The sequence below is a fragment of the Pollicipes pollicipes genome, unplaced genomic scaffold (assembly GCF_011947565.3).
Source record: "Pollicipes pollicipes isolate AB1234 unplaced genomic scaffold, Ppol_2.1 Scaffold_7262;HRSCAF=8765_pilon_pilon_pilon, whole genome shotgun sequence".
NCBI lineage: Eukaryota > Metazoa > Arthropoda > Thecostraca > Pollicipedomorpha > Pollicipedidae > Pollicipes > Pollicipes pollicipes.
In genome coordinates, this window is record NW_023597055.1 from 23,869,606 (window position 1) to 23,894,206 (window position 24,601).

General features: G+C 53.8%; 2 protein-coding genes and 1 long non-coding RNA gene across 4 annotated transcripts in view; 1 reads left to right on the forward strand and 2 right to left on the reverse strand.

The window, feature by feature from the left end:
• The window catches only part of LOC119113600 (XK-related protein 6), a 24,279-nt gene extending 14,400 nt beyond the window's left edge, over positions 1–9,879 (reverse strand). The window contains exons 1-8 of the mRNA XM_037237890.1: positions 9,505–9,879; positions 7,878–8,061; positions 7,421–7,484; positions 6,919–7,045; positions 5,626–5,744; positions 3,419–3,640; positions 2,005–2,159; positions 1,196–1,202 (exon numbers count right to left, since the gene is read on the reverse strand). Coding sequence (XP_037093785.1) covers positions 1,196–1,202; positions 2,005–2,159; positions 3,419–3,640; positions 5,626–5,744; positions 6,919–7,045; positions 7,421–7,484; positions 7,878–8,061; positions 9,505–9,631 — 1,005 coding nt within the window. The 5' untranslated portion in view covers positions 9,632–9,879. The remainder of the gene's footprint in view (positions 1–1,195; positions 1,203–2,004; positions 2,160–3,418; positions 3,641–5,625; positions 5,745–6,918; positions 7,046–7,420; positions 7,485–7,877; positions 8,062–9,504) is intronic.
• Positions 9,880–15,189: 5,310 nt separating this feature from the next.
• Positions 15,190–16,598, reverse strand: LOC119114364 (uncharacterized). The gene is made up of 3 exons (XR_005096023.1): positions 16,451–16,598; positions 15,916–16,036; positions 15,190–15,490 (listed from the first exon to the last, which is right to left on the reverse strand). It is a non-coding gene; the product is annotated as an uncharacterized LOC119114364 (long non-coding RNA).
• Positions 16,599–16,945: 347 nt separating this feature from the next.
• Positions 16,946–24,216, forward strand: LOC119114314 (uncharacterized). 2 transcript variants are annotated; one of them, XM_037238510.1, is made up of 3 exons: positions 16,946–17,036; positions 20,107–20,423; positions 22,741–24,216. In XM_037238510.1, exons 1-3 carry the CDS (start codon positions 16,951–16,953, stop codon positions 22,893–22,895), a joined length of 558 nt encoding a protein of 185 aa, XP_037094405.1. In that variant the 5' UTR covers positions 16,946–16,950; the 3' UTR covers positions 22,896–24,216. The 2 variants fall into 2 exon arrangements, with proteins under 2 accessions (XP_037094405.1, XP_037094406.1); XM_037238511.1 differs by lacking the exons at positions 20,107–20,423; positions 22,741–24,216 and adding an exon at positions 19,241–19,945.
• Positions 24,217–24,601: the final 385 nt, after the last annotated feature.

Here is a 24,601-nt window from a genome sequence, read left to right on the forward strand (position 1 = left end):
GTCGCATCTTCCCCTCCAGCAATGTCCTCCCAAGCCTCTCCCCATGCGCGTACCTGCGCTCGCCTCTGGCTCGTGGCGACCGTCTGCAAAATGGCCGCCGCCGATTGGTGGCGGCGCTCAGCGGCGGCCCCGTGACCGCGCCCGGCTGGGAGGCTGGCGGCCGAGCGGGTCACGTGACCGGCGGCGGCAGCGGCGGCGGCAGCGTTCAGCAGCTCGGAGGCCGAGTGGAAGGGCTTGTCACGCGGGACCGCTTGCCGCCTCCGGCTGCGGGAGTGATGTCACAGCAGCCGGCGATGACGTCACAGGGTCGGGTTGTGACGCCAGAGAGACGCCGCCGGCCGAGCGGAGGCTGCCGGGAGATGGGACAGAGTCAGGCCATACCCGGAGTGCGACCTAGCGCCGGGCCGATAACCACAGGCAAGCACCGCCTCAGTTACCTGAACAGATTTACTGTTCATCACCCGCCCGAAGACGTATCCGTCAGTCCCCAATTCACCTGGGACTGCGCGTAACGTGACCTACACTGTTCTGCCGCACGCATTCGTTCTGCCTTCCACGCTACGGTTCACTGAATGATTCAATGAAATGTGATGACCGCATAACGAAAAAACCGCCTTCGGTCCACTCTTCAGTGAAAGGGGAGGGATCAATGTGCTAGAAAAGTCACACAGCAGCTGCGCACAGTAGTTCAGTGGGCCGGGCCAGCAGGTTCAGAGGCCAGGCCAGCAGTTCCGCGGCCAGGCATGGACGGCCGGGCCAACAGTTCGGCGGCCGATGCTGGGCCCCCGGCTGGCTGCCGTACCTGGTGAGCGAGATGCGCGGGGCTGGCCGGCACTTGAGCGAGCGGAGCGTGCCTCCGTCGCCGGGCGGCGGCTGCGGTGCGTCGGGCCCGCCCGGCGCCGCCTCCGGTCCGGCCGGCCTCCGCCGCCGCAGCCGCCCGCGTTCGGGTGAAACAGCCGGTAGTAGAGCAGCATGACGGCGGAGCCTGCGGCGAACGACGCCGCGTGACGGCATTGACTCCTGCGTTTGGTAGCTACACTGGTAAACGATCCTGCCCGCCCATTTAGCGCCGACGCGACTGACGCCGGGCTGGGCCGTGACAGACTCGAATGTGTCGCGCTCCGGTTCTCAGCACTCTACCACACAGCTTGCGGTGGAGTGCGGAGGCCATGTCGATGGCTGTAGTGCCACCCACATGGCCACTGGCGGACATCAGGCATCAGGATACTAATACGGACATCAGAGGCAGAAGAACAGAAGAGCCGCCACCAGACAACGGAGCCGACGTGGTGGCTGCAAGTCGGGGACCAGCACCAGGCATGGCCCTTCATCAAACATCGCCAACCGGACACGCCCCTTCCCCGCTGGCTGATGTGCGGGGCGGCCTCTCTACACAGGCTGCTCATGATTACATGGCATGACTGCACAGCCGTGGTCATTTTGACGGCCGCGAGGCTCGCTCCCGCGCTCCATAACTGGCCGTGCGACCCGCTCCCGCGCCCCACAACTGACCGCGAGGCCCGCTCCCGCGCCCCATAGCTGGCCACGAGGCCCGCTCCCGCGCCCCATAGCTGGCCGCACGGTCCCGCTCCCGCGCCCCATAGCTGGCCACGAGGCCCGCTCCCGCGCCCCATAGCTGGCCGCACGGTCCGCTCCCGTGCCCCATAGCTGGCCACGAGGCTCGCTCCCCGCGCCCCATAACTGGCCACGAGGTCCGCTCCCGCGCCCGACGGCGAGCCGCTGGTGAGCGCGCCGCGGCCTCGTCGGCTTGTGAAAGGACGGCCGTCTCTGTCCAGCGCCACGGCCGCGCCAGTCAGGGCAAGGCGGTGCCATCAGTCCACACCGCGCCAGTTAACAGTGGGCACGTCACCGCATCCACCACGGCGACCGGCTGGCCGCCCGGGCAGCAGCGACCGTGGCGTGAGGGCTGGGACAACACAGACCGAACCTGCACAGCAACCTCGCACGGACTGCAGCCCACACGCAGCCGGCCCACGGACGTACCCAGGACGGTTGCCGGCGGGGATGTTCACCAGCAGCGCCAAGTACAGCCAGTCGCCGGGGCGCGGCCAGTAGAAGAAGAAGAGCATCGCCAGGACGCCGTTCTCGGCGAACGTCAGCGCGTAGAAGGCAAGCATGCGCCAGCGGGCCGGCGTCTCCTGGCGGCGGGCGGCGGAAACCATCAGACGCTCCGGCAGAGCGCACTCGGAGCGGGTGTCGGCTCGACGGGCGTGCTGCGACGGAACGCACTGCCGCGCCGCCGTGTGGTGAGGACGCCTAGCGCGGCTCGTCACGCAGCTGACTGACGTCATCAGCAGCGGGCACACGGCTGATGCAGGTACAGATCCACCGCAAGGGAGTGCATCATCCACGGGGAGTGCGCATGAAACACAGCGAAACAGATCAGCTTGGAGCACATCAACGCAGCACTCACATACGCGCCGTCCACTATGAGCCACCGACAGTGAATGAGAAAGGGGCCTGCTCCCCGGAGATCGCCCAAAAATAATAATCTGATACTACGTAGGACGAACTTAAATTAGCTGTACATTCACTTGTGTATGTCATGCTAAGCGACCTAAGGACTACAAAGTTCTCAAGCTTTTTGGTCTCCAAATTCACTGTTACTAATTTCGGCAAAACAAACCGCAACATCGGGACAAAACACGACCAAATCAAGACGCGGCTAGATCAGTCACCACGTCCACGGCGTGTGAAGCGCTTCCATGGTTACCGAGCATGGCTACCGGCCCTGGTCTGTTCGCCAGCGGTCCGCAGTGTGGGAGCGTCGTGCCGGACCCAATCCGAGCGACGCCACCGGCAGACTCGACTCCGGGCCACCGGCCGTCCACCGCCAACCCTGGCTTCGGCTCACCCGCTGGGAAACGGAGTGGCATGCGGCTCGTTCTGGTGAGCAGGAAGCACGTGCCAAGCGTTAGCCGGTGCCACGGGGCGCGAGGCCGCAGTCTGCCCATGCTTAGGGTTGGCTCACATGATGAGAAGACGCAGGCCAATCACCAGACCGCAGACACGACCGCCGGACACCGGCCATCGAGGCAGCCAGCGGCGAGCATCGCTGCTGCACTCACTCCCCTATCGAGGTGCCACGTTCGGGGCGGGGCATGCGCATGTGACGTGGCTGCCGCGCAGGCACGGCTCTCCGAAACACTAGCCTAAAGAGGAGGGTCGTTTTTTACGTGCAACATTCTGCAGTGACCAGGTGTCGGTGCGCATGCAAAACGGGTTATATCAACGTTAGAAAAGTTGACAGCCGACAAGACCGCATCGACACAACTGCATGCATTCATCATGTCGACGTCCGATCATGCCACCCCATCCCCTGCCATTCCCACCCACCCCATCAGCACCCCACGGAGCGCAGACCCACCACCTCTCCGCACAGCACCCATCCGCCCACCTTGACGTTGAAGAAGGAGAAGCAGTAGATGGCGCCGACGACGGTGTTGAAGAGTCGCTCCTCGGCGGGCGTGGGGAAGAGGTCGGTGCGCTGGGCCAGCACCCAGCCAGTCATCAGCAGCCAGCGGACGGCCAGCAGCAGCAGCACCCAGCCGGAGTACAGCAGCGAGAACGCCAGCAGAGCGGACGTGCGCGCCAGCAGGAGACACAGGCGCCAGAGCAGCTGCCGGAGGCGCGGCGGGACGGCGGCGTGAGGCAGACGACGCCGCTGAGCCGGCGGGAGGCGGGAGCGGGCGCTCAGCAGCCACCTCGGCCGCCACACCGAGTGCCGGCAACACGGCCGGCGAGCCGTTGTGACGGGCACGCCCAACCACGACATAACAGAGATGACAACGGTTCAGCTGCTGGCCGGGCGTCTAACACGCGCTTGGTCGACAGCGCCAATCAGTCCATCACTGCACAGAAGCAAATCCCGCTCGTGATATGGTCTGACACGCAGCACGCCACTGGGGCACCGAATCAAGGCGACCGCCGCTCAACCCAGGGCGGCTGAGGGGCCCACGTACCTGCAAGGTGGCAGACGGGCCTCATACTGAGCGGGCCCACGTACCTGCAGGGCGGCAGGCGGCCTCATACTGAGCGGCCCACAAACCTGCAGGGTGGCAGACGGCATCATACTGAGCGGCCCACAAACCTGCAGGGTGGCAGGCGGCCTCATACTGAGCGGCCCACATACCTGCAGGGTGGCAGACGGCATCATGCTTGGTGGCCCACAAACCTGCAGGGTGGCAGGCGGCCTCATACTGAGCGGCCCACGTACCTGCAGGGTGGCAGACGGCCTCATACTGAGCGGCCCACGTACCTGCAGGGTGGCAGACGGCCTCATACTGAGCGGCCAACGTACCTGCAGGGTGGCAGGCGGCCTCATACTGAGCGGCCCACGTACCTGCAGGGTGGCAGACGGCCTCATACTGAGCGGCCAACGTACCTGCAGGGTGGCAGGCGGCCTCATACTGAGCGGCCCACGTACCTGCAGGGTGGCAGACGGCATCATTACTGAGCGGCCAACGTACCTTGCAGGGTGGCAGACGCCCTCATACTGAGCGGCCCACGTACCTGCAGGGTGGCAGACGGCCTCATACTGAGCGGCCCACGTACCTGCAGGGTGGCAGGCGGCATCATATTGAGCGGCCCACGTACCTGCAGGGTGGCAGACGGCCTCATATTGAGCGGCCCACGTACCTGCAGGGTGGCAGACGGCCTCATACTGAGCGGCCCACGTACCTGCAGGGTGGCAGACGGCATCATGCTTGGCGGCCCACAAACCTGCAGGGTGGCAGGCGGCCTCATACTGAGCGGCCCACGTACCTGCAGGGTGGCAGACGGCATCATGCTTGGCGGCCCACGTACCTGCAGGGTGGCAGACGGCATCATGCTTGGCGACCCACGTACCTACAGGGTGGCAGACGGCATCATACTGAGCGGCCCACGTACCTGCAGGGTGCCAGACGGCATCATACTGAGCGGCCCACGTATCTACAGGGTGGCAGACGGCATCATATTGAGCGGCCCACGTACCTGCAGGGTGGCAGACGGCATCATACTGAGCGGCCCACGTATCTACAGGGTGGCAGACGGCATCATGCTTGGCGGCCAACGTACCTGCAGGGTGGCAGACGGCCTCATATTGAGCGGCCCACGTACCTGTAGGGTGGCAGACGGCATCATGCTTGTCGGCCCACGTACCTACAGGGTGGGAGACGGCATCATACTGAGCGGCCCACGTATCTACAGGGTGGCAGACGGCATCATGCTTGGCGGCCAACGTACCTGCAGGGTGGCAGACGGCCTCATATTGAGCGGCCCACGTACCTGCAGGGTGGCAGACGGCATCATGCTGGGCGGCCAACGTACCTGCAGGGCGGCAGACGGCCTCATATTGAGCTGCCCACGTACCTGCAGGGTGGCAGACGGCATCATGCTTGGCGGCCCACATACCTGCAGGGTGGCAGACGGCATCATGCTTGGCGACCCACGTACCTACAGGGTGGCAGACGGCATCATACTGAGCGGCCCACGTACCTGCAGGGTGGCAGGCGGCCTCACGCTGAGCGGCCCACGTACCTGCAGGGTGGCAGACGGCATCATACTGAGCGGCCCACGTACCTGCAGGGTGGCAGGCGGCCTCATGCTGAGCGGCCCACGTACCTGCAGGGTGGCAGCCGTCCAGCCCAGCGGCCGCTTGTCGCCCCGGGACTTGCGCATCCACTTGGCGTACGAGGCGTTGCTCCAGGCCAGCGAGAGGAGCGAGAGCGCCGCGCTGACAGCTGAAACGCGGCACCGGCGCCGTTGGTGGACGCGGAGACACGCACACCCGCGGGTCACGTACCGTGTGCGTGTCTGCGGCTGCCTGGCAGGCGTGCCTGTGTCATACTATCTCTGACAGTGCAGCTCGGGTGAGTTACAGGGAGAGCCTGTTTACGGTGTCGAGTCTTGTTGCGGATAACAGCACAGATGTCACCGGCGCAAACCGTGTATTCCGTACACATTTCACTGGCTTAGCATAAAAGACGGCGGGGATTGGCTGAAATCACACCATAGCCAGGCAGTTACGGGAATCGATAAACAGTCTGGCATTCTGTCGCATGCCATTTAGAGGTGCCTGCAGCTCCCGCTCGAGACGCAAATCAAGGTCGTAACAATCAAAGTCGACGTCCTCCTTACTTTAGCATACGTCTCAGCTTTCCATTGTATTTGAACGCGCGGAAATCTGTATCCAAGCAATCAATACGTGCGTGTATCTAACTGGGACGAGAAAGATCAGCAGCTAGATTGGACCAGTCGTTGTCACAGAGACGATGCTATCGCAGGAAAGCGCCGCACGCCGCACCCCAGTCAGGAAAACAGAGCACCGGCGGGAAATAGGACACACACGGTGTGATGCATTTCCTGCTGCGGTTAGCCACTCCACACTTCTGAGGTCCCCGCTGACCCAGCCCGAGGCCGCCAATCCCGGATGAAGTAACGAGGAGGCTGGGCCCTGACCAACTGAACCAGCGCCAGCCGTCCCTGAATTTGGACGAGGTGCGACCGAGCAGTGTCCCTGGCTTGCGAAACTGCTTACATCACTAACTGCCTGACTATGAGATACCCGTCCCTAGAAAGGGCGACGGTTGACCAGGGTCCTTCTTTGACAGTGCACCAGCCGCCTCCGTTCCTGGACGAGGGGCGACGGCTGAGCGAGGTCCCTGTTTGACAGGACACCAGCCGCCTCTGTCCCTGGACGAGGGGTGACGACTGAGTGAGGTCCCTGTTTGATAATGCACCAGCCGCCCCGTAGCTGGACGAGGGACGACGGCTGAGCAGGGCCCCTGTTTGACACTGCACCAGCCGCTTTCGTCCCTGAACGAGGGGCCACGGCTGAGTGAGGCCCCTGTTCCACAATGCACAGTCCGCCTTCGTCCCTGGACGATGGACGACGGAGTGGTATCCCCGACTGACCCTGCACCAGCTGCCAGCCGTCCCTGGACGAGGTGACGTAGACCTGCAGTAGCAGCTGCGGCGCCGACTCCAGGTAGCTGAGGAACAGCTGCAGCATGCTGACGTCACTGCTCTGCTGCAGGTACACCTGCCGCACGTAATGACGTCACATCAGCTGATGCCGAACGCGAGCGTGGGACAACTGAAAAGCATGACAATAAACGAGAGCAGGCAATGAGTTTACATGGTGCAAATGCTGCTGTGTGCATGCAATGTTTGAATAATACTTAAAACACATACTCAACTTTGAAGGGTTGTTGCAAATGCATATATACTGTGAAAATTTATGCCAAGTTACATGCCACAAACTCTGAGTTCATGAGCACAGCGCATACAGCGAGTTACATACATGACACCCTGTAATGAGAGCCTCTGCACATGTCCTGACCACGGCTCAGCGTCAGGTCGGGAGCGGACCGTTACCGAGCGGCCCACCTGCACCAGGGGGTCCACACCTCCTCACCATTGAATCGTCGTAGGACTTTGTACGGCGCATACGCCGACCATCGGAAAACTGACTCACAAGCCTGAAGACGGTGAAGGTTAGTTAGAGGATACATCACATGCGACGTAAGCACGCACCAGTGCAAGGCAGTCGCAACAGGTGGCGAAACTGCTGGTTAGCAATTCAAAATAATGGACATGTCCCAGTATGAAATTATAGTCACACAAAATAAAAATGGAGATACTTTTGGGAATGAATGTTTCATTCATTTAGTTCTGCCCTGTGAGATTACAACCCCAGGATTAGCAAACTACAGCCTAATCAGCTGCATTCGTAGCCATCGCGGGAGGTTACTGAAGACTTCTGGGCCCAGTGAGCATCCAGACTTTTCTCCAGAATAAGGCAACACAATGGCCTCAGATCTCACAACAGCTGACCACGACAATGAGGAGAACCACTCATCCGGGACACAGACCTAAGAAAGAGGCCCAGCTGGCAGCAGTGCACGACCAGCAGGCTGGTGGTGGCCTCCTGGTCGTGCACGTGCCAGCGGTACGAGATGACGTGCACCAGCGCCTGGGGCACCACCACGATCAGCACAGTCAGCAGGCCCCAGGTCAGGTCGCCCGAGCTCAGGTACGTGTGGATCAGCACCACGTCTGCGGCGAAAGCGGGCACCAGTCAGCGGCCGCGCCGAGCAGCTGCGGCACAGCTGGCAAGGAGGGCAGTCGAGACATTGTCAGACCGAGCAGCTGCAGCACAGCTGGCAAGGAGGGCAGTTGGGACATTGTCAGACCGAGCAGCTGCGGCACAGCTGGCAAGGAGGGCAGTCGGGACATTGTCAGAATGAGCCATCAATGGTCATGGTGAAAGACAGGCGCAGCAAGCAGCAGTGAAACATTTCTGCAAGAAATAAGCCAAAATATATGCAGGTGGACGAGTCTGAAGAGTTGGTGCTTGCTGACAGAATGTACCTGAAAGCATGAAAATTCGAAGCGGAAATGAAGTAGAATGAACCTATGGAGCTGAATCACGAAGAAAATGAGCCTTTCACCTTTAGTACACAAATGCTCATCATAACTTTTTGGGATGGCAGGACCAAAATTTGAATCATATGCCAGATATTGTTTCTCAGAGAAATGGCTAGAGTTAATATCAATGGCATCAAACTTAAGAGGTGGAGTTTTTTTACTAGGGGTGGGGTTGGGCGAGTTGTGGTAGTAATGTTGCAACAAAATTTGTGACCTTTGTCACTATTTTGATGTGCAATTTTGTCTCACATAAGGAACAAGTTACCACTTTCATAAGATCAGAGCCATTTGAGAAAGAGGCAGAAAGCTGATGGCAAGCAACTGTTTCTGACCATATCTGAAGTCCATCACCCCAGTTGTTCTTCCCAACTTTACCTGATAAACTTTCCAGTCAATCTGTTTTTTTATGGCCAAATGGGAGTGAGGAGAAGCCAATTCATTGAGCCATATAATGATGCAGCCTGGATGCCCCAAGTGAGGCAAATATTTTGACCAGCTGTTAGCTGACCTGATGATGATGATGAGGGCAAGGAGTGTGGCATTTTAGATCTTGAAACCTGTAATGCTAGTTGCCGCAGGGTATGTATCTGCCCCAAATCATGAACAGAACAAAATACAGGGAAGACCTGCACCTGCATGCCGGATTGCATTGCATATGCATGACACTCTCAAGATATTCAGCATACCAGCCACACAGTAAAAATTCACTCCCATGTACCTTGTGAATCTGAGTGGTTTGTGTCATACCATAGCAACCAATGTCAGCATGTAGAGATTACATGTTTCAGGGCACACATAAATAATCCCCAGAAATTAAAGCGAAAGTGATTTCAAAATTCTGCACAATTTGGTCGGACTTGAGTTTGGCACACAAAAGCACAACACACTGCTTCACCACACCAGTGTCACATAGGCATCCAGTGTGGTGCATGGATGTTTCACAGACTGGTATGCATGTGCCTACATGCTGTTGTTTGTTGGATGTTATATCACACTACAAGCATAAATGGCATCAAGATGCCTAGGCTATCTTTGGGGATTCTTAAAACAAAAAACATCAGATACACTTACCAATTATCTTATTGAAAATGTATGCCCCTATTGAAAGAATAAGAAATGCTTGATCCCAGTTATTAAAGGTGACTTGTGGTCTTTTGTCTTCCTCCTCACGTTGCTTCTTTTTGTCCACAATTTCCATGTCATTAAATTCACTTCAATTTCATACACCGGTGCCTTTTCATCGCCACTTAATCCACAAACGCGCAACCGCGCTAAAGCTCTATTCTATGTCGCTGTAACTTTTGTTGTCAGAATCCACGCACAAAACCACCGCACTCACGACCCTTATCATAAAGGCGTCCACCTTATCCAGGACACAAGGCACAGAATTTTGCAGAAAACTGCAGCCCCGCAAAAAACGGTGACCACAATTCCTATGGTTCTTCGCGAATAGTTTGCAACCAAACGAAGTGCGTCACCAATGCCGAAATATTTGAGCTATGCGCCGTTTTCCCTGCTTCTTCTTTGTAAGGGCTACCCCAAGAGGAGCGTAGCGGTTTTGTTGGACGACTCAACGCCCTCACTGCACCAGCCTGGGGCCGGAGCAACGCCGTTGGCACGACTCGTGTCCAACTCCAGCTGAGTAAAGCAAGCACTGACTAACTCACGGCAGGCAGAGTTGAATCCTGCTCTGATTTTACTCCGAGTTTTAGAGACTCGTACTGCGAGCATACTCTACTCCCTCACCTGACCCCGGCCGTCCAGGAATACATAGTCTATGATTGCAGCCCAAGAAACTACACCAGCCGCCTCAAGAAAATTTGGCCAATTGCATGGCGTATTCAGAGGGATTTGATTCAAATCGTCCATTGGCATTGATGTAGAACAATGGCTACCAGTTGGATCCCTGCAGAAGTCTACGGTGACCACTCCGGCACTTCAGGGTGTACACCTTACCTTACCTTACCTTATGGTGATCGGGAATTATAAAAGGCCACTAGGCCTGTAGGTCCCGGTCTCGTCAGGCTCCTGGGCCGGCAACCAAACGGTCTCAAATTATGGGAAGATTCAGTGTGGGACGTCGTACATGATGTCAGCCCAGCGCGTATCAAGCCTAGACTTGAACTGTTCAACTGAGGTCGACGACACGACCGGGTGTGGAAGAGCGTTCCAGTCGTTGACAACCCGCGTGCTGAATGAGTTACGACGGACGAGAGTCCTAGCTCGAGGTTTTCTGAGATTCCACTGGTGTCCTCTCGTCACCACCGAGTTGTGCCTTGTCAGGAGCTCCTCTTCCGACAGCGACTTACCTCCGTGAAACAGCTGGTACACTGTTACCATGTCTCCCCTGCGACGAAGATAGTACAGCGAGGGCAACTGAAGGAGTCTGAACCTCTCAGGGTATGACTGGGGCCTCACCTCATAGCCAAGCCGGGTAGTTCTCGCTGAACCCGTTCCAGCCGCTTTTGGTCCAGTTTGCCGAACGGGCCCCAGACAACGTTGCCATACGTTGATCTTAGTACGGACGTACTAAGATCTTAAAAAGCAATGGCAACGTGCAAGCATCGATATTGGCAAAAGACCACCTCACGACCGTCAGCATCTGGTTGGCCTTGTAGATCGCTTCCGCCGTCTGCACGTGGAACTGGAGCCGGTAATCCACGAAGATCCCGAGGTCCTTCTCTGCGGACTCGACCGCGATTTCGGCGCCGTCCATGAAGTACGTCTGCCTCGGGTTGCAGTTCCTGATGTGCATGATTTTGCACTGTGCTGCACTAAAGGGGAGCAGCCACTCCCTTGACCACCTGGCCAGGGCGTCGAGGTCACCTTACAAGGGTGAGTTGGTCAGGGGCCTCGGGACACGACAGTAGACCTTGGTGTCATCCGCAAACATCTTGACCACGCTTCGCGCTTGTTCTGACAGATCGTTCACGAAAATTATGAACAGCGTTGGTCCAAGTACTGACCCTTGCGGGATGCCGCTGACGAAGTTGGTCCGGTCCGACTTCGAGCCCTGGACCTGCACTCTCTGCATCTGGTGAGTAAGAAAAGCCCTGATCCAGCGTAGCAAGTTACCTCTCACACCGTAAGCATGAAGCTTGGAGAGCAGACGGTTATGGGGTATAACACGCACCGTTGATGTCGCGTTGTCGCGGCCATAGATGTAAATTGTAATTGAGTTGTCTCTACCCCGACTCTGTAGTGGAAGTTGATTCAGCTGTAGTTCGAAAACGTTTCCAACGGAGTCAACCCCACCTTGACACAAGCAAATTTCGCCTGACCCCGGGTCAGCCGTGAACCAGAGGTGGACACGGGTTTGGTTGGTACCTAACATGTCAAAGGTGATCTCTCGTAATAAAAAACAGGGGCCCTTCCAAAACGACACGCGGCAAGTGCATCAGGTACGCGAGTGAACAGGCGGCTGCTGCAGACGTTGAACCTGTGCCGTCCAATCTTCTTCATCAACGCTGGGTGTGTTGGGCCTCAAATAAACCGGGAGACAAAACCAAACAGTCCGTACATTTGGCCAGCCGTGAACGCATTAGGACACGCCCTCTTAAGGACGACGCCGGAATGAGGCGCTAAAGAGGGCAGTCCAACGTTCTAAGAACGCGGAACAGGAAACGACCGATTAATTTACAGGACAATTCACTAGCACAGAAGGGGTGCTGGCGTGCCGGAGGGAAAAGGAGACAAGGCTCCAGGGCAATTGTCCGTTGCCCCCTCCCCCCACCCCTAACGCGTCCGCCTACTTAGGCCGTCAGCGTCAAAACGCCTGGCGAACACACGCGGCGCGGTCAGACATAGCAAGATAACCATATCATGTAACCATTTATTTGTCAGTCACGATGCTCAGTCTTCATTTCAACAGACTATTGCCATCAGGGACTGGAGACGTCACAGGAACCACCGATTATATTTCCGTGGCGCCATCCGTGGATGACATCACGAGGTAGAGCTTCCGACTCATTTCCTTGCCGACACGACGGGAGCTGACGAGGGGGCCGACCGTCCTCCGAATGGGCAGGTCAGCGACCAGGGCCTGGCGCTCTTGTTCAGACAGGCACGCTGCATAGGCCTGAAGCAGCATGACAAGCATCAAGATGCAGCTTCCTAACACCTTACCTGGCTTGCAGACCTCTGACAAGTTCGGTTTGCAAGCTTTCCAATTACATTTGACTCATTTGAGGAAAACGGTGGGTAGGCTTGAACTTTCATGTGCCTTCTATGTAATGCTCCAATTCGGCCTGACCTTAATGAACTGGTGCTGCATACTTGCGTCTGTCTTAAGTGCAGCCAAGTAACAAGAAATAGTGCATGACTCCAGATGGGACTACTGCATCACTGAGGCGACTATTGGCCTTCAGACTGCTTTACCACGCGACAACACATCAGTGGCAGAGTATTCGAGCGCGCATCAATGCACAGCCATGTGCCGCAGTAAGGTCACGGCAACGTAGCCATCCGCGAGCGTCTGATGCCCTGCTGGCCAGCGGCGGCCGTCCTCGGCCAGCTGTACCTTGATCAGCGCCTGCGGGCTGGGGTAGACGTCAGCCACGGCCTGGGCGGCCTCGAGCGAGCCGCCGGGCAGCTGGCGCAGCTGCTCCGCCCAGAGCCGGCGCAGGCCGCGCTGCTCGCGGTCCACCTTTACCGGGCGCGCCGAGTCGGCCTCGGCGAACCACGAGAACTGCGGCTCGGCGCGGCGCCGTCTGCCGGCGCAGATCAGGCGGCACGCGTCATCATCGGACGCCCCCCCCCCCCCCTCACTGAGCGACGCTGGCCGACGCCGCGGACGAGGCCCAGCCGCGTAAGAACACACCAAGCTGGTACAAGTCATCCCGAGGGTCGTCTTCGACAACAAAAAAGCTTAGTTGGGAACTGTGAAATTTCATTTTTCTTATTTTCATTACAGTTTTAGCGACACACAACCACATACGCCTCGAATATTTAACGATATGAATGACGTATGAACCACTTGCACAAAACTGAAATGTAAGACGATTCAGTTTTAAAATACAGCACATTGCTCCATATTTGCCTGCTGACGTCAGTTCGTCTCTTACTTGAATGGTGCCTCCGCGATGGCTTTGGACATTTGAGCCAGAAACTCTCCGCCGTCTGTTGGTGAATTGACGAATCTGAAGTTGTGCGGGGTGTCCAACAGGGTGTCAACGAGAACGGCTTCCATTTGTAGCCGCTCCAAATTGGGAGCTCCTTTTCTGCGGTTCCCTCCACCATTTCGCACCGCCTCGCCCTTCTTGAAGCTACCCGCCATTGGCTTTGTCCTGAAAACAACACTGTTTTGGTACGGGCTCGGAGTAGATATCCATTGTATTTGCCGGAGTTGGCAACATCTCAGGCTACCCAAGAACCTGGATAAGCTGGGACTGTAATCCCAAAAGCCATCCCTGCAAAATACCACAACCAATTATACCTAGCAACACACACGTCAGGTGATCAGCAACCGCCTGCGGAGTTTGTCCAGACCCCAGCACAGCACCGTCACCACACGTCAGGTGATCAGCACTCGCCTGCGGAGTTTGTCCAGACCCCAGCGCAGCACCGTCACCACACGTCAGGTGATCAGCACTCGCCTGCGGAGTTTGTCCAGACCCCAGCACAGCGCCGTCACCGTCTTGCCCGAGCTCGAACCCAGACCTCGCACGGCGGCCGTGAGACCGCGCGACGGGTCCGCCGTCTGCTCTTCGATCAGAGAAGCCATGGCTTCGGCGGCGTACACGGCGACGATCTGGTCTTCCGGTTCGCGAGTCGTTCTGGAAATTATCTGAAACAGCGCAGCGACGCTGGTCACGAGTCTTGAGCACAAGCTTCGACATAACACTTTGGCGGATCTTACTTTACCGCGTGCGTTCAACGTACTTGCGTGACTGATTTCGTTTATTTTACCCTCAGTCAAACTAAGCCTACGTAATCATATCAAGACATACCGATAACGCAGCGTTAGTGGTGATAGAGTATTTCTGTTTGATCCTCAGCTTATGGCGTACAATATGGAATGCAAAAAGGAATTATTGAGTTGAAAGGACTTAAGTGAGTTACGTGCAAATTACAACATGGCCAAAAAGCCAACTCAAATGGCCCAAGCCAAAGCCGCCCTCTTCGGCCGACATCAAAGCCACAGCTGCAGTCTGACCTCGCCGTCGACCTCGCGCCAGCTGGTGACGTCACGCTCCCAGGTGATTGTGCCGGGCTGCGGCCGGGCGGTCACGTGGACCACAACATCAGTGGTCTGCAGGGCGGCTAACACCTGGCCGCCACCCTCCAGCTCGAGCAGGTGCGGGTCCACCAGCACGTGCAGCGACTGAGAAAACGCTCGGGTGAGGTGCGTGCTACACCTGAGATGCATCAGAATACGGTCTTTAGACGCTCAGAGGGTGGCGGAGGCACACAACCGAATTGCATCCCTTGGTGACGTTAACAGTGGAATCATTTACAATTTCAATTTGGCTTTGCTTAAATCCAATAAGATCCTTTCCGGCTGCCACGTGGGCTGAACCACCTCGCCGGCGCAATGTCTCCGTGCTTATGCCTCAAATCTGGCGCGCATCTTCAACAGCTGCCCCACGCTCACCTTCTGACAGTGTTCGGGCCGAACGCTGCGCTTCGCGGCCGCCTCCGCCTGTCGAAGCCGTTTCTCCAGCTCCTTTTGGCGCTTGGCCTCCTGCCGCTGTAGCTGGCGCTGGCGCTTGGCCTCAGCAGCGGGCTGGGGGTCCCGGCCAGCGGCGGCCGGGGCGGGCCGCGATCGCCTCGGCGGCGGCGGTGCCGACGGTGGCGGAGAATGCAGGGGGTGTGTCGGCGCAGGCTGGGAGGGTGCTGAAGAGTGCTGGGAGTGTGGCAGGTGGTGTGGCGGATAGTCCTGTGGATGGAGTGGAGAAAGTTTGTGCTGTTGCAGTGAGTGTTGGGAGTGTGGCCGAGTATGTTGCAGGAGTGGCGGGGAGAGGTGGGAGTGTAATGGCGAGTCATCCAGCTGCGCAGGTGATGTCTGGTGAGAGCTGAATGCACTCTGGTGTGCCTCCTTGCTTCTGAAGGATGATGGCTGTGGGGATAGTGCCAGGATATTTACTGATGATTCACACAGACAGCTCAGGATTACTGGTGAATCCAGTTACTTTTAGAAGGCGATTTGTTGGCCTGATGTATATCATGCACTATTCAACACCTGACTTACAATACTGAACAATTTGTTAAGCAAATGCAGCATGACTAAAACATCACCACATGCAAACCAATTGCCTGCTAGAAAAATTATGTTTGCATGTGAGGTTAAATTTGGCATCAATAGTATGAATTCCATAAAGGCAGGACAAAACAGCATGCAAGAAAATTGAGCTCCAGAATGCTATTATGGTGTGCTTCAAAAACAGTGATTGGGAATGTAGGAAAGCCAAAAATGTATGTGTATTGCAAAACAAGAAGTTGCATCAAAATCCTAAGCATCCAGTGATCCTGTAGCATACTGACCTGTCTGTGACTAGCCTCACTCTCATCCTCTGAAGAAGATTCTACGCTGATTGGGTCTGCACAACTGCTACCAGTAGAACCTTTTGATGCTTGCAATCGAGCATACAGTGGAACATACTGCCTGTTGAAGAACATGTGCTCTATGTGGATTAAAATCTTAATGGAGCTGGACATGAAGTAATGTGCTAAACATTGCTGATGCACCAAAGGAAAATACATAATTATCCAAACAATGCATGAATTTTTTACATCTTGGAGCTTTGCATTGCTGCCGTGCAGGGTGCTATGGTGAGGATTGAGGCATCTGGGTCACCAGACAGTAATTTCTCTAGAACAACTTGCATGTAGGTATGGCACTCTCCTGACCCATTTACTTTTGCTAAAGATCACTTTAAAATGCAATTACTCAATGTGTAGGCCAGGGCAAAGGAAATTTATTTCTTTGCACACACATTTTGTTAAAACAGCACTGTGTTCACCAGTAACATCTTAATGAAAAATTGAGCTTTTGGTACGTCGTCACTCAAGTGCTTACCCATCTGAGTCATCAGAGTCTGACATCGCGTGAGCTTTGAATTCCATTTACACGGCTAACTTTTATACTTCAAGTCACAAACACGACTTAACGCGTTCGTTTTTCTTGCTTTACACCAACAAGTACTGTAAATGTACCCAACGCACTGAACCGCATTCCTCGTCCTGCGCTCGCCTTCGATTTCCCCGCCAAAGATGTTTTTATAGGCCGAGTACGAAACAGTTGCGTCGTGAACAGTTGTAAGTGGCTCTACCATATCTGATATTTTTAGGACAAAGGGTTTCAGATGAGTATTTAAAGTACACCCTCAGATATCCATAACAAAAACACATTTTTGAGACACAATTTTGTCCTTTATTTTATGGTTATTCAAGTCCTCTTTAATTTTACTTTTGATTTTTTGATAGTTAAATTATGCTTTCTGTCTGATCGGCGTCTGCATACCAAAAATTATGGCTGTTGCTTCGAGTTTGGAAACACCGCAGGTCACACAAACCATCATGGCAGCGCCCGTGCGAGTTGTCGCTCTGGGACAGAAGTTGGTTAGGTTTCACAATGCAAGGACAGCATTCAATGTCATTCACCGGTAAGACAAGGGGAAGATGTTTGCTTGAATTTAAGGTAAATAAATGCCACCATTATCCTTGGTTGAACATAGTACGGCTATGTGGCATGTAGCGCGGGCACTTTGTCGATGTTTACGATTATGTAATGTCAATGCCGTAATGCGAATCTGCACGTCCATCCTTAAATCTGCAGGACGTGTGTATAGAGCTCATGTTAGGTCAACTGGTGCTGAATTCTCAAACGAATTCTGTTAGGGATGACAGGATATTTGTGTTCAAACTTTCTAACCAACATCATAGCTCCTTGAAACAGCAGCTCCATGTGGTGAAGTTTTTGGTGAACATGCGCTTAGCTCTCAAGTCTTACAATATATGGTGTGCATATACCAATGCTCCTGTTGCAATATTGCTGTGACACCAGATATGTTTAACATAACATGCATATGTCAGTCTGCCTTTAATGAATTTTACTTACTTGTAGTTAACTTACTTCCATGTCATCTGGCTAATAATGATCATGTCTAGCACATGCAATTTGTTGTCATTAAGATACAGCTATGCTGCAATTGAGCACTGCTACATTTCAAGTTGTTATGATATAGTGTCTCTCCATGTACTGACCTGATTGAATCAGTGGTTGGTTTATGTGTGATAACCCATTTTGAATCAGTGGTTCATTTATGTGTGATAACCTATTTAGAATTCATAATATCTCCAATAGGAAAATTGGCACTCTGAAGTTTTATTTTCACTTCAGCTTCTTCTGTTATCAGATAACATTTTATCTCCAAGTGTCTTTGTAGTCCTGTTGCAGAGTGATGGAAGTTAAAGTGATGATATTTGATGAAACTTTTCCCTCAGTTGTATGCAATCTATACAGGTTTAAATAATAGAAGACATGCCGGACAAAGCAGTAATTGTTAAAGGCTTATTTTAGAGCAGTGCATTATGCATGCTATCTATATAAGCAGTGCATTGATCAAGCTTAGCACAGGATTGCATCAGCAAACTTATTCAGAAGACCAGAAGCTACAAGCATAATTAAGAAGGTGTGGGAGTTAAGAAAGTTTTGATGGGTCCAACAAAATCTGGTAGAATAAGTGTAATGTATTCATGAGTGCTTAATTCAGGCAGGGCCTTCTCTGCAAATTTTCAACAGTTCTTCACCTGCCTTATACTTTTTGACCCACACCCACAGTCTTGGCCACCAGTTCCACAGCAAACAATCCTTTCTTGGGGAGTGCTTGGTGCTATCATGGGTCATCATATCTCATATCTAAGGGTGATAAACAGGCCAGTCACCCCATACCCATCAGTATACAAATATGTCTACATACTCAGCTCCAGAAAGTTGTTTTATAGTCCCAGCTGTTTTTTGTCAGATTACAAAGGATGAGGCTTAAATTATTATGGCAGCTTGAACAGAAAGATATTGAATAATAACAACATAACTTTCCCCTCAAATCACAGCTCACAACTAGAAGCTAATAGGAAACCTTCACTTATTTACAGGGTTATAGAATAAGGTCCTTGCAACCCTCTGGCTACACTGTTGTGTATACAGTTTGCTTTGCATCTCATATCTATTTTGAATGTAATGGTCCAGGTCAGCTGTAAGTTTTGGATATTCTTATGAGTTGTGACCACCTAGTCAATAAAAGCTCATGTGCACTTTTAGCATGAGTATCTGGTGGGATTATCTATCTGGTTTTGACAGTGTCAGGTATGTTCATGTTTGTTAATTGGATGATTGCAATGTGACTTATGTCATGCATTTTGGGTCATGCAATTGTCATGCGATTGGGTAACATTATTTCATCAGGGTGCATTAGAGGCATGACCCTGCCATTTGTGTTAATGGCTGGAGTGCATTAATAATTGGCTAAGTTGTACATGCATGTGCATGCACAGGTTTTTACTGCAATGGTGAGGTTTTGAATTAAATAGTTCTATTTTCAATTTTTCATACCTCATGATCTACAAGTGACAATAACTGAATTATGCACTCACTTACCTGCACCACCAAATTAAGAGAGCCAGGCTACCCATGGTTAGATGGCTAGCATTTCAGTATGGTTGCGAAAAGCTCGTGGATATCATGGCACCACAATTTTCCAATTATTTTTGCCACACCACTGAACCACTTCCATGGAATTATTTCCTCACCTGCCCATGCAGCCTAGCGGGCCAGCAGCAGCCATGCTGAGCATGCGAGCCATTGCAGGCGGTGGGCGGGCGACGGGGCTCGGCGTGCGCCGCGGCCCTCCGAGCCGGCCGAGGATGCGCCGCTGCCTTTCTCCAGCAGTGGCGCCGCGACCTGGCGCGCGCGCGACACGTTCGGCGGCGGTGCCGAGGAGGACGACACGCCCTGGTACCAGATGCCGTCCGTGCTCATCTCGGTGACGGCTCTGCTCGTCTACTTCTGCGTGCTGCGCGAGGAGAACGACATCGACGAGAGGCTGGGGCGCGACGCGCTCCGCGACGTGCCCGGTCTCGAGCGGCAGACGCTCGAGGCGTACGTGCGCCACGAGGAGGCGGCCGGCCGCACCGCTGACGCCGAGCGCCGCCGACTGGAGGAGCTGCTGGTGCTGGAGTCAGCCGAGCGGGAGCGGAAGCAGAAGCGCGCGCCCCCGGGGCCGGCGTAGTGCGCGGCGACTAGTGCTGGACAACAGAAGTCAGTGGTGCTATGCAGGGATGGATATGCCGCGACGCGGCCCGGTAATCCAGGGCATTGGTTTCGTCTCTGATGCGCTTGTGAAGGGCGGGCTGAGGAGGAGAAAACTGTGAAATAAGTCTTCTGCGCTTGTTTGGTTTTCACCCAAGATTGGAGTGTGAATGGACGTAGTAATTTATACCGTGCAATCTTTCGTTGGCGTAAGATTGTCAGCAATTGATATGTTGAAATGTGCAAATATACCGTGTTCTCACAGCGGTGGTTTACTTCGTCTCGACCGTCACGTTGGCATCAGCTGACCGCGGACATTAAGGAGAGGGTGGTCAACAGTCCCAATGCGCGTTCCCGACGAAAAGGGAATGCAACAAATGCAACAGGTTTGGCGGCGGGCGGCTGACGCTTGCGCCCCCTTTCAGGGAGAGTTCCTCCCTGCACGCCGTCTGGGGAACGACTAGCTGCCAGCCGCCCGTCGCTGGCCAATCAGAGCTCCGCTCGATCCAGCCTCGCCTTCCGTCGGCGAGATACGCCAGTCAGAAAGCTGGCGCAGGCGGACGGGAGAAACGCGAGCCCAGACACCCGTGGGATTTTAAACTTAGTCCGCTGTCAGCCCAGCTGCTCACGTCGATTTCGCTGTTGAGCTTCATGATCTACTTCTTCCTGTTACGTGAAGAGTCAGACGTGGACACTGCCATCTACCGACCGATCTGGGAACGTGTGCCAGACATTACTCCAGGTAGGCGATTGTATTTTTTTTTTTGTGCGTGCCTCAAAAGTTTTGAAATTGCGGCGATATTGTACGAGCTTGTTTCATGCAGGACTTTTGTATGGTGGCTTGTACCGCACAACTGCGTGCTGCATGCACAACTGATGCTGAAATCTCGAGCGTGGTCAAATCAACAGGACACAGCAGCATTGGTTGTAAATTTAGCCTTTGTCAAACTGCCACATGACGTTGCCGCCTAAACGCCTCGCTACGCGGTCTGGTTGTAGAAGAAGGTTTCTGGTAGAAGTAATTGACTTTAAAGGACGCTTGAGCTGAATCTGAGCAGATAGAGTTAAATGCAGATGTTTTATGTGATCAGTTTGGAGTCATTGCGCCGAATATAATTGACCTTCATTTTACCAGGAGGTTCCGGTGTAAACGTTATCAAGCAACCATTGGCCATGTTGCTGACTCGAGCGAACAATGTTAAGCAAACAAATATCATTCAAACGCTAAGGCAGATGCTCCGAATCTGTGCCGGCACTACCATTAAAAGTATATCAAAGTAGTTAATGATGCGAGTCCGATCATCCTAATAACCAATACGCGGTACTTTGCAAAGGGCACCCGACACGCACGCAGCTAAACCGGAAGGTTTTGATGCCCGCTTCGAGCATCGGGGGTGAAAGAGACTTCTTAACGGGCTCCGTACGGTGACAGGAGTACATCACCACCGAACAAGTTTCCTTAAGTGCATCACTTTAACAGTATTTCTTAAGCCAAGCCACAACACGTTTGTGTATTAAAACCTCGGACGCAGATTGCGGATGTTCTGCGATTGTAATGCGTGTAGACTTGCGTCGTCTTGTTAGATCATTAGATCATAGAAGTGTTTTCAGGTCACGAACGCTACGCTGTGTCTCTCATTTGAGCTAATGCTAGACAGAGGTTACAAGATATCTTATACGCTGCGTTCTTCCATCTACATTTTCCTTTCACACCACTAACAAACGTGGCAGGTCGCACTCCCACATGCACACGCTGCAGTGTCCAGGGCTGATCGAGCTGGTGCGAGCATTAAAGTGGGACCGCTTGTTCGCACTACCCCGAGGGTGTGTAAACCTCTGAATTGTACGGTGGCACTCACCCGTTTTTCACAGTTTGCCATCTGTTGACGGGATTTTGACATCTGTGAACGGCATTTGCATAAGCTGTTTGTTTTACGTGTCTACGGCGGCTTCTTCGCGAGCCTAATATAGCGTTAAATCGAGGACGTGAAGTAGATGTCAGTCTGCAGTGCATCCGTTCTCACGGAAAGAAAACACGTTTTAGCTGATTTGAACTCACGAGACTGTGGATCATAAGTTAAACCTCTGACACACCGCTCTCCGCATTCGTAATGTAAGGACATCTCTTAACAGTCATGAGATGTGTCGAATTGTAATGCGATGGAATCACGGCTGCCAGGGGCTTCAAGTGTAGCGCAGTGTTATAGCTTCCATTTGGTTGGGCCACAAGGTGTCTGGGAACGCAGCCGACACGTTGTGTGTAGTGTTTTCCGTAATGAACAAGTTCTTGGATGGTGTTCATTGATTTTTGCAAGGAAATCTAGCGGTGAATTCAGCCCATGGGTGCCGGAACCGGGAATATCATCAATGCATCCCATGTAGTATGCACCTCATTGGTCTTGGACCACTTTTGGCTAGAAAGATGACTTAAGACTCAAGGCAATGCTCAAGTCTTAAAACCAGACGTTTAGGATTGTAGCTTCAATAGAGCGCATATGCTCAAGGGTATGCATATATTTTGTAGATGATCCGTCGCGACAGTTACATCCCGATGACTGTTTAATGACTAGACATAGTTCCAAATACCGCAATACCTTCTTGATTTGTTGTATAGTGTCGAGACAAGATTGTGTTGATCAGTTCTGCGGCAATGTTACCCTTACGCGATGTCTCGTGGTTCGTACATCTGTAAACAGCAGCTCTTCATGTGATTCCTTTTCCGCCTCAACCCAAGGCCCGACCAGTGTGATGATCCCCGCCATTGAACGCACGAGCGATCATTCAACACGGCTTAGAACTAAATCCGAGGCAGACCTCGGACATGTAGTTCTAACCCCACGACCGCCAGTCATGATCACGCTGTCTTTCACACGCCGTTCGTGACCAACCGGGCCTGTGCATGCTTCTGACATATCTGCAGCCGCCGATCTATTTGTCATTCAACCGACTCGTTCGAATTCTGACACCATCGAACCAAATCCCGTCCGGCAGTAGCTAAACATAACTTGCAGGGACGCCGCGCCACCAGCCGAGCATAACCGCGGTCGTACGTGCCGCAGATGTGGCGGAGCGAATGCTTGAGTCCGACAAACAGTTCGGTATTTTCTACGACGACAAAAAATGGGTGAAGAGTCTGGAGGAGTACAAGAAGCGCTACTACCTGGAGCACCCGGAGGCCCGGCCTCCTCAGGATGCGCCGCCCCGCTCCGGCTAGTAGTGCGGTGTATTGAGTATAGGCGACGCTTCTGTTTATGACAGGGGGAGAGGCAGCTGGTTTGCCACTCTATGTGACGTTCTTAGAAACATGGTCAGAGAAAATGGTGGCCAGATTGGCCGCTGTCTGTCTATTGGCGGCCTGCTTGGCCGGAGTTTGTCTGTGTGTGCGCCTGGACATGTCTATCCCACTGATGCCGATATTGAGTATCCGTGGACGGTGGAATGTCTATTCACTGTGAAAGGAAGCGTCTGAAACATCCTAGTACCGTTTGATGCGTTCGAGCTCGAGGACGGTGGAAGTAATGCCGTCACTGAATGCGTCATAGACGAAGTCACGGGTGAATCCATATCGCCCACGTGAGTGAGACTGCTAGACGGTCGCGTGTGCAGAGATCAGGGGTTTTGCGGTGTTCAGTGTTTATGTGCCCGGTGTCGCCAGACGGTAACGACCGGGCAGAAGTTGGCGATTGGCGAGGTTGATATGAAAGTGAACCAGCTTTGTGTGCCAACATTTCGAAACATCGCCAGTCCGAAAGTGCAAAGGTCAATTAGGTTACAGCAGGCAGCCCATGACGAAACCGATCCACAAAAAATAATTAATTTCGGATGTAGCGCAGGTTTTCAAACAGACACGCAAAAAGGCCACTTTCCGTGACGGCTTCGTCCATATGCTAAGGACAGTACGGCTTTCAGCATTGGGCAGTGCCGTCCAAAACGTACTGCATGCATATCGATTTGTGGTTGCACACTGATAGCTTTTCAACAGCTCAGGAACTGACAATTTGCGCCACATGAGGTCTACGTAAGCGCTGCCACCGGATAACGATGCACGAGTAATAGCGGGCGTGGATGTAGTATTGATAGTGATTCATTGGCGTACGTCAGTGCTGCTGTCACTGGTAAGACAGTAGTGATAGCCTGCTTCCTCGGAGAAAAAAGAACAGGAGAATGGGAATATAGGTGCATTGATATTTCGGAAACATGTCCTTATTGAAACGCGTAGCAGAAGCACATATCGCTTCCGCTATTCGTTTCGATGAAGGCCGAAATATCGACGCATCTAAACCTCCATTCTCCTCGGTTTTCTCCTAGGAATAAGGCCATTACTACTGCTTTATCTATGTGTATGATGCTCCTGGCGAATGCACCTAACATCTGCTGTCATTGATGCGAACAAGCGGCGTCGGAAAGGCTGGTATTAAGTCCCCGGCAGTAACTTAGAAACACGTGTTGTGTGTGTTGCCGTGGGGATGTATGGGTTCGTGGGGTCGCGGTGTGGCCCTTCGTCGTGGCTCAGAAATACATGCTGCGTGTAATGGTGACGCGTTTGGTCGGGTGTGTACGCCTGGACAGGATCGCAGGAGGCTGCAGCTGGAATGAATGGAAAATGTGTGTTGTGCAGACCGACTTCGTATATTCACCATGCAATGCGCCCACGGAAACCAGCCATCTTGCCACTCCACCAGTCGCACGTAGTTATCACGCGCATTTTCAGCCGTCGCTCGCGCAGTAGAGAGCGTGAGCGAAGCAAAATACGACGAGCCATGTTCCAGGTCGCTGTATGGATCTTCTGCTCTGTGAATTTGAAGCAATGCATCGGCTCTTGACACATTTCAGCGCCGCGGCCACTTCACAGCTCGTCTCTCCGGGCGTCTGTGTTGGCGTCCGCCGTTGTCGCCGGCTGGCCAGCGACTGGTGCGTCCT

Coding starts and splice junctions, on each gene's coding strand:
- LOC119114314 (XM_037238510.1), top strand. CDS start 16,951: ATGGCAGCGCCCGTGCGAGTTGTCGCTCTGGGACAGAAGTTGGTTAGG. Junction 17,037..20,106: donor GCATTCAATGTCATTCACCG/GTAAGACAAGGG, acceptor GCCCCCTTTCAG/GGAGAGTTCCTCCCTGCACG. Junction 20,424..22,740: donor TGTGCCAGACATTACTCCAG/GTAGGCGATTGT, acceptor TACGTGCCGCAG/ATGTGGCGGAGCGAATGCTT.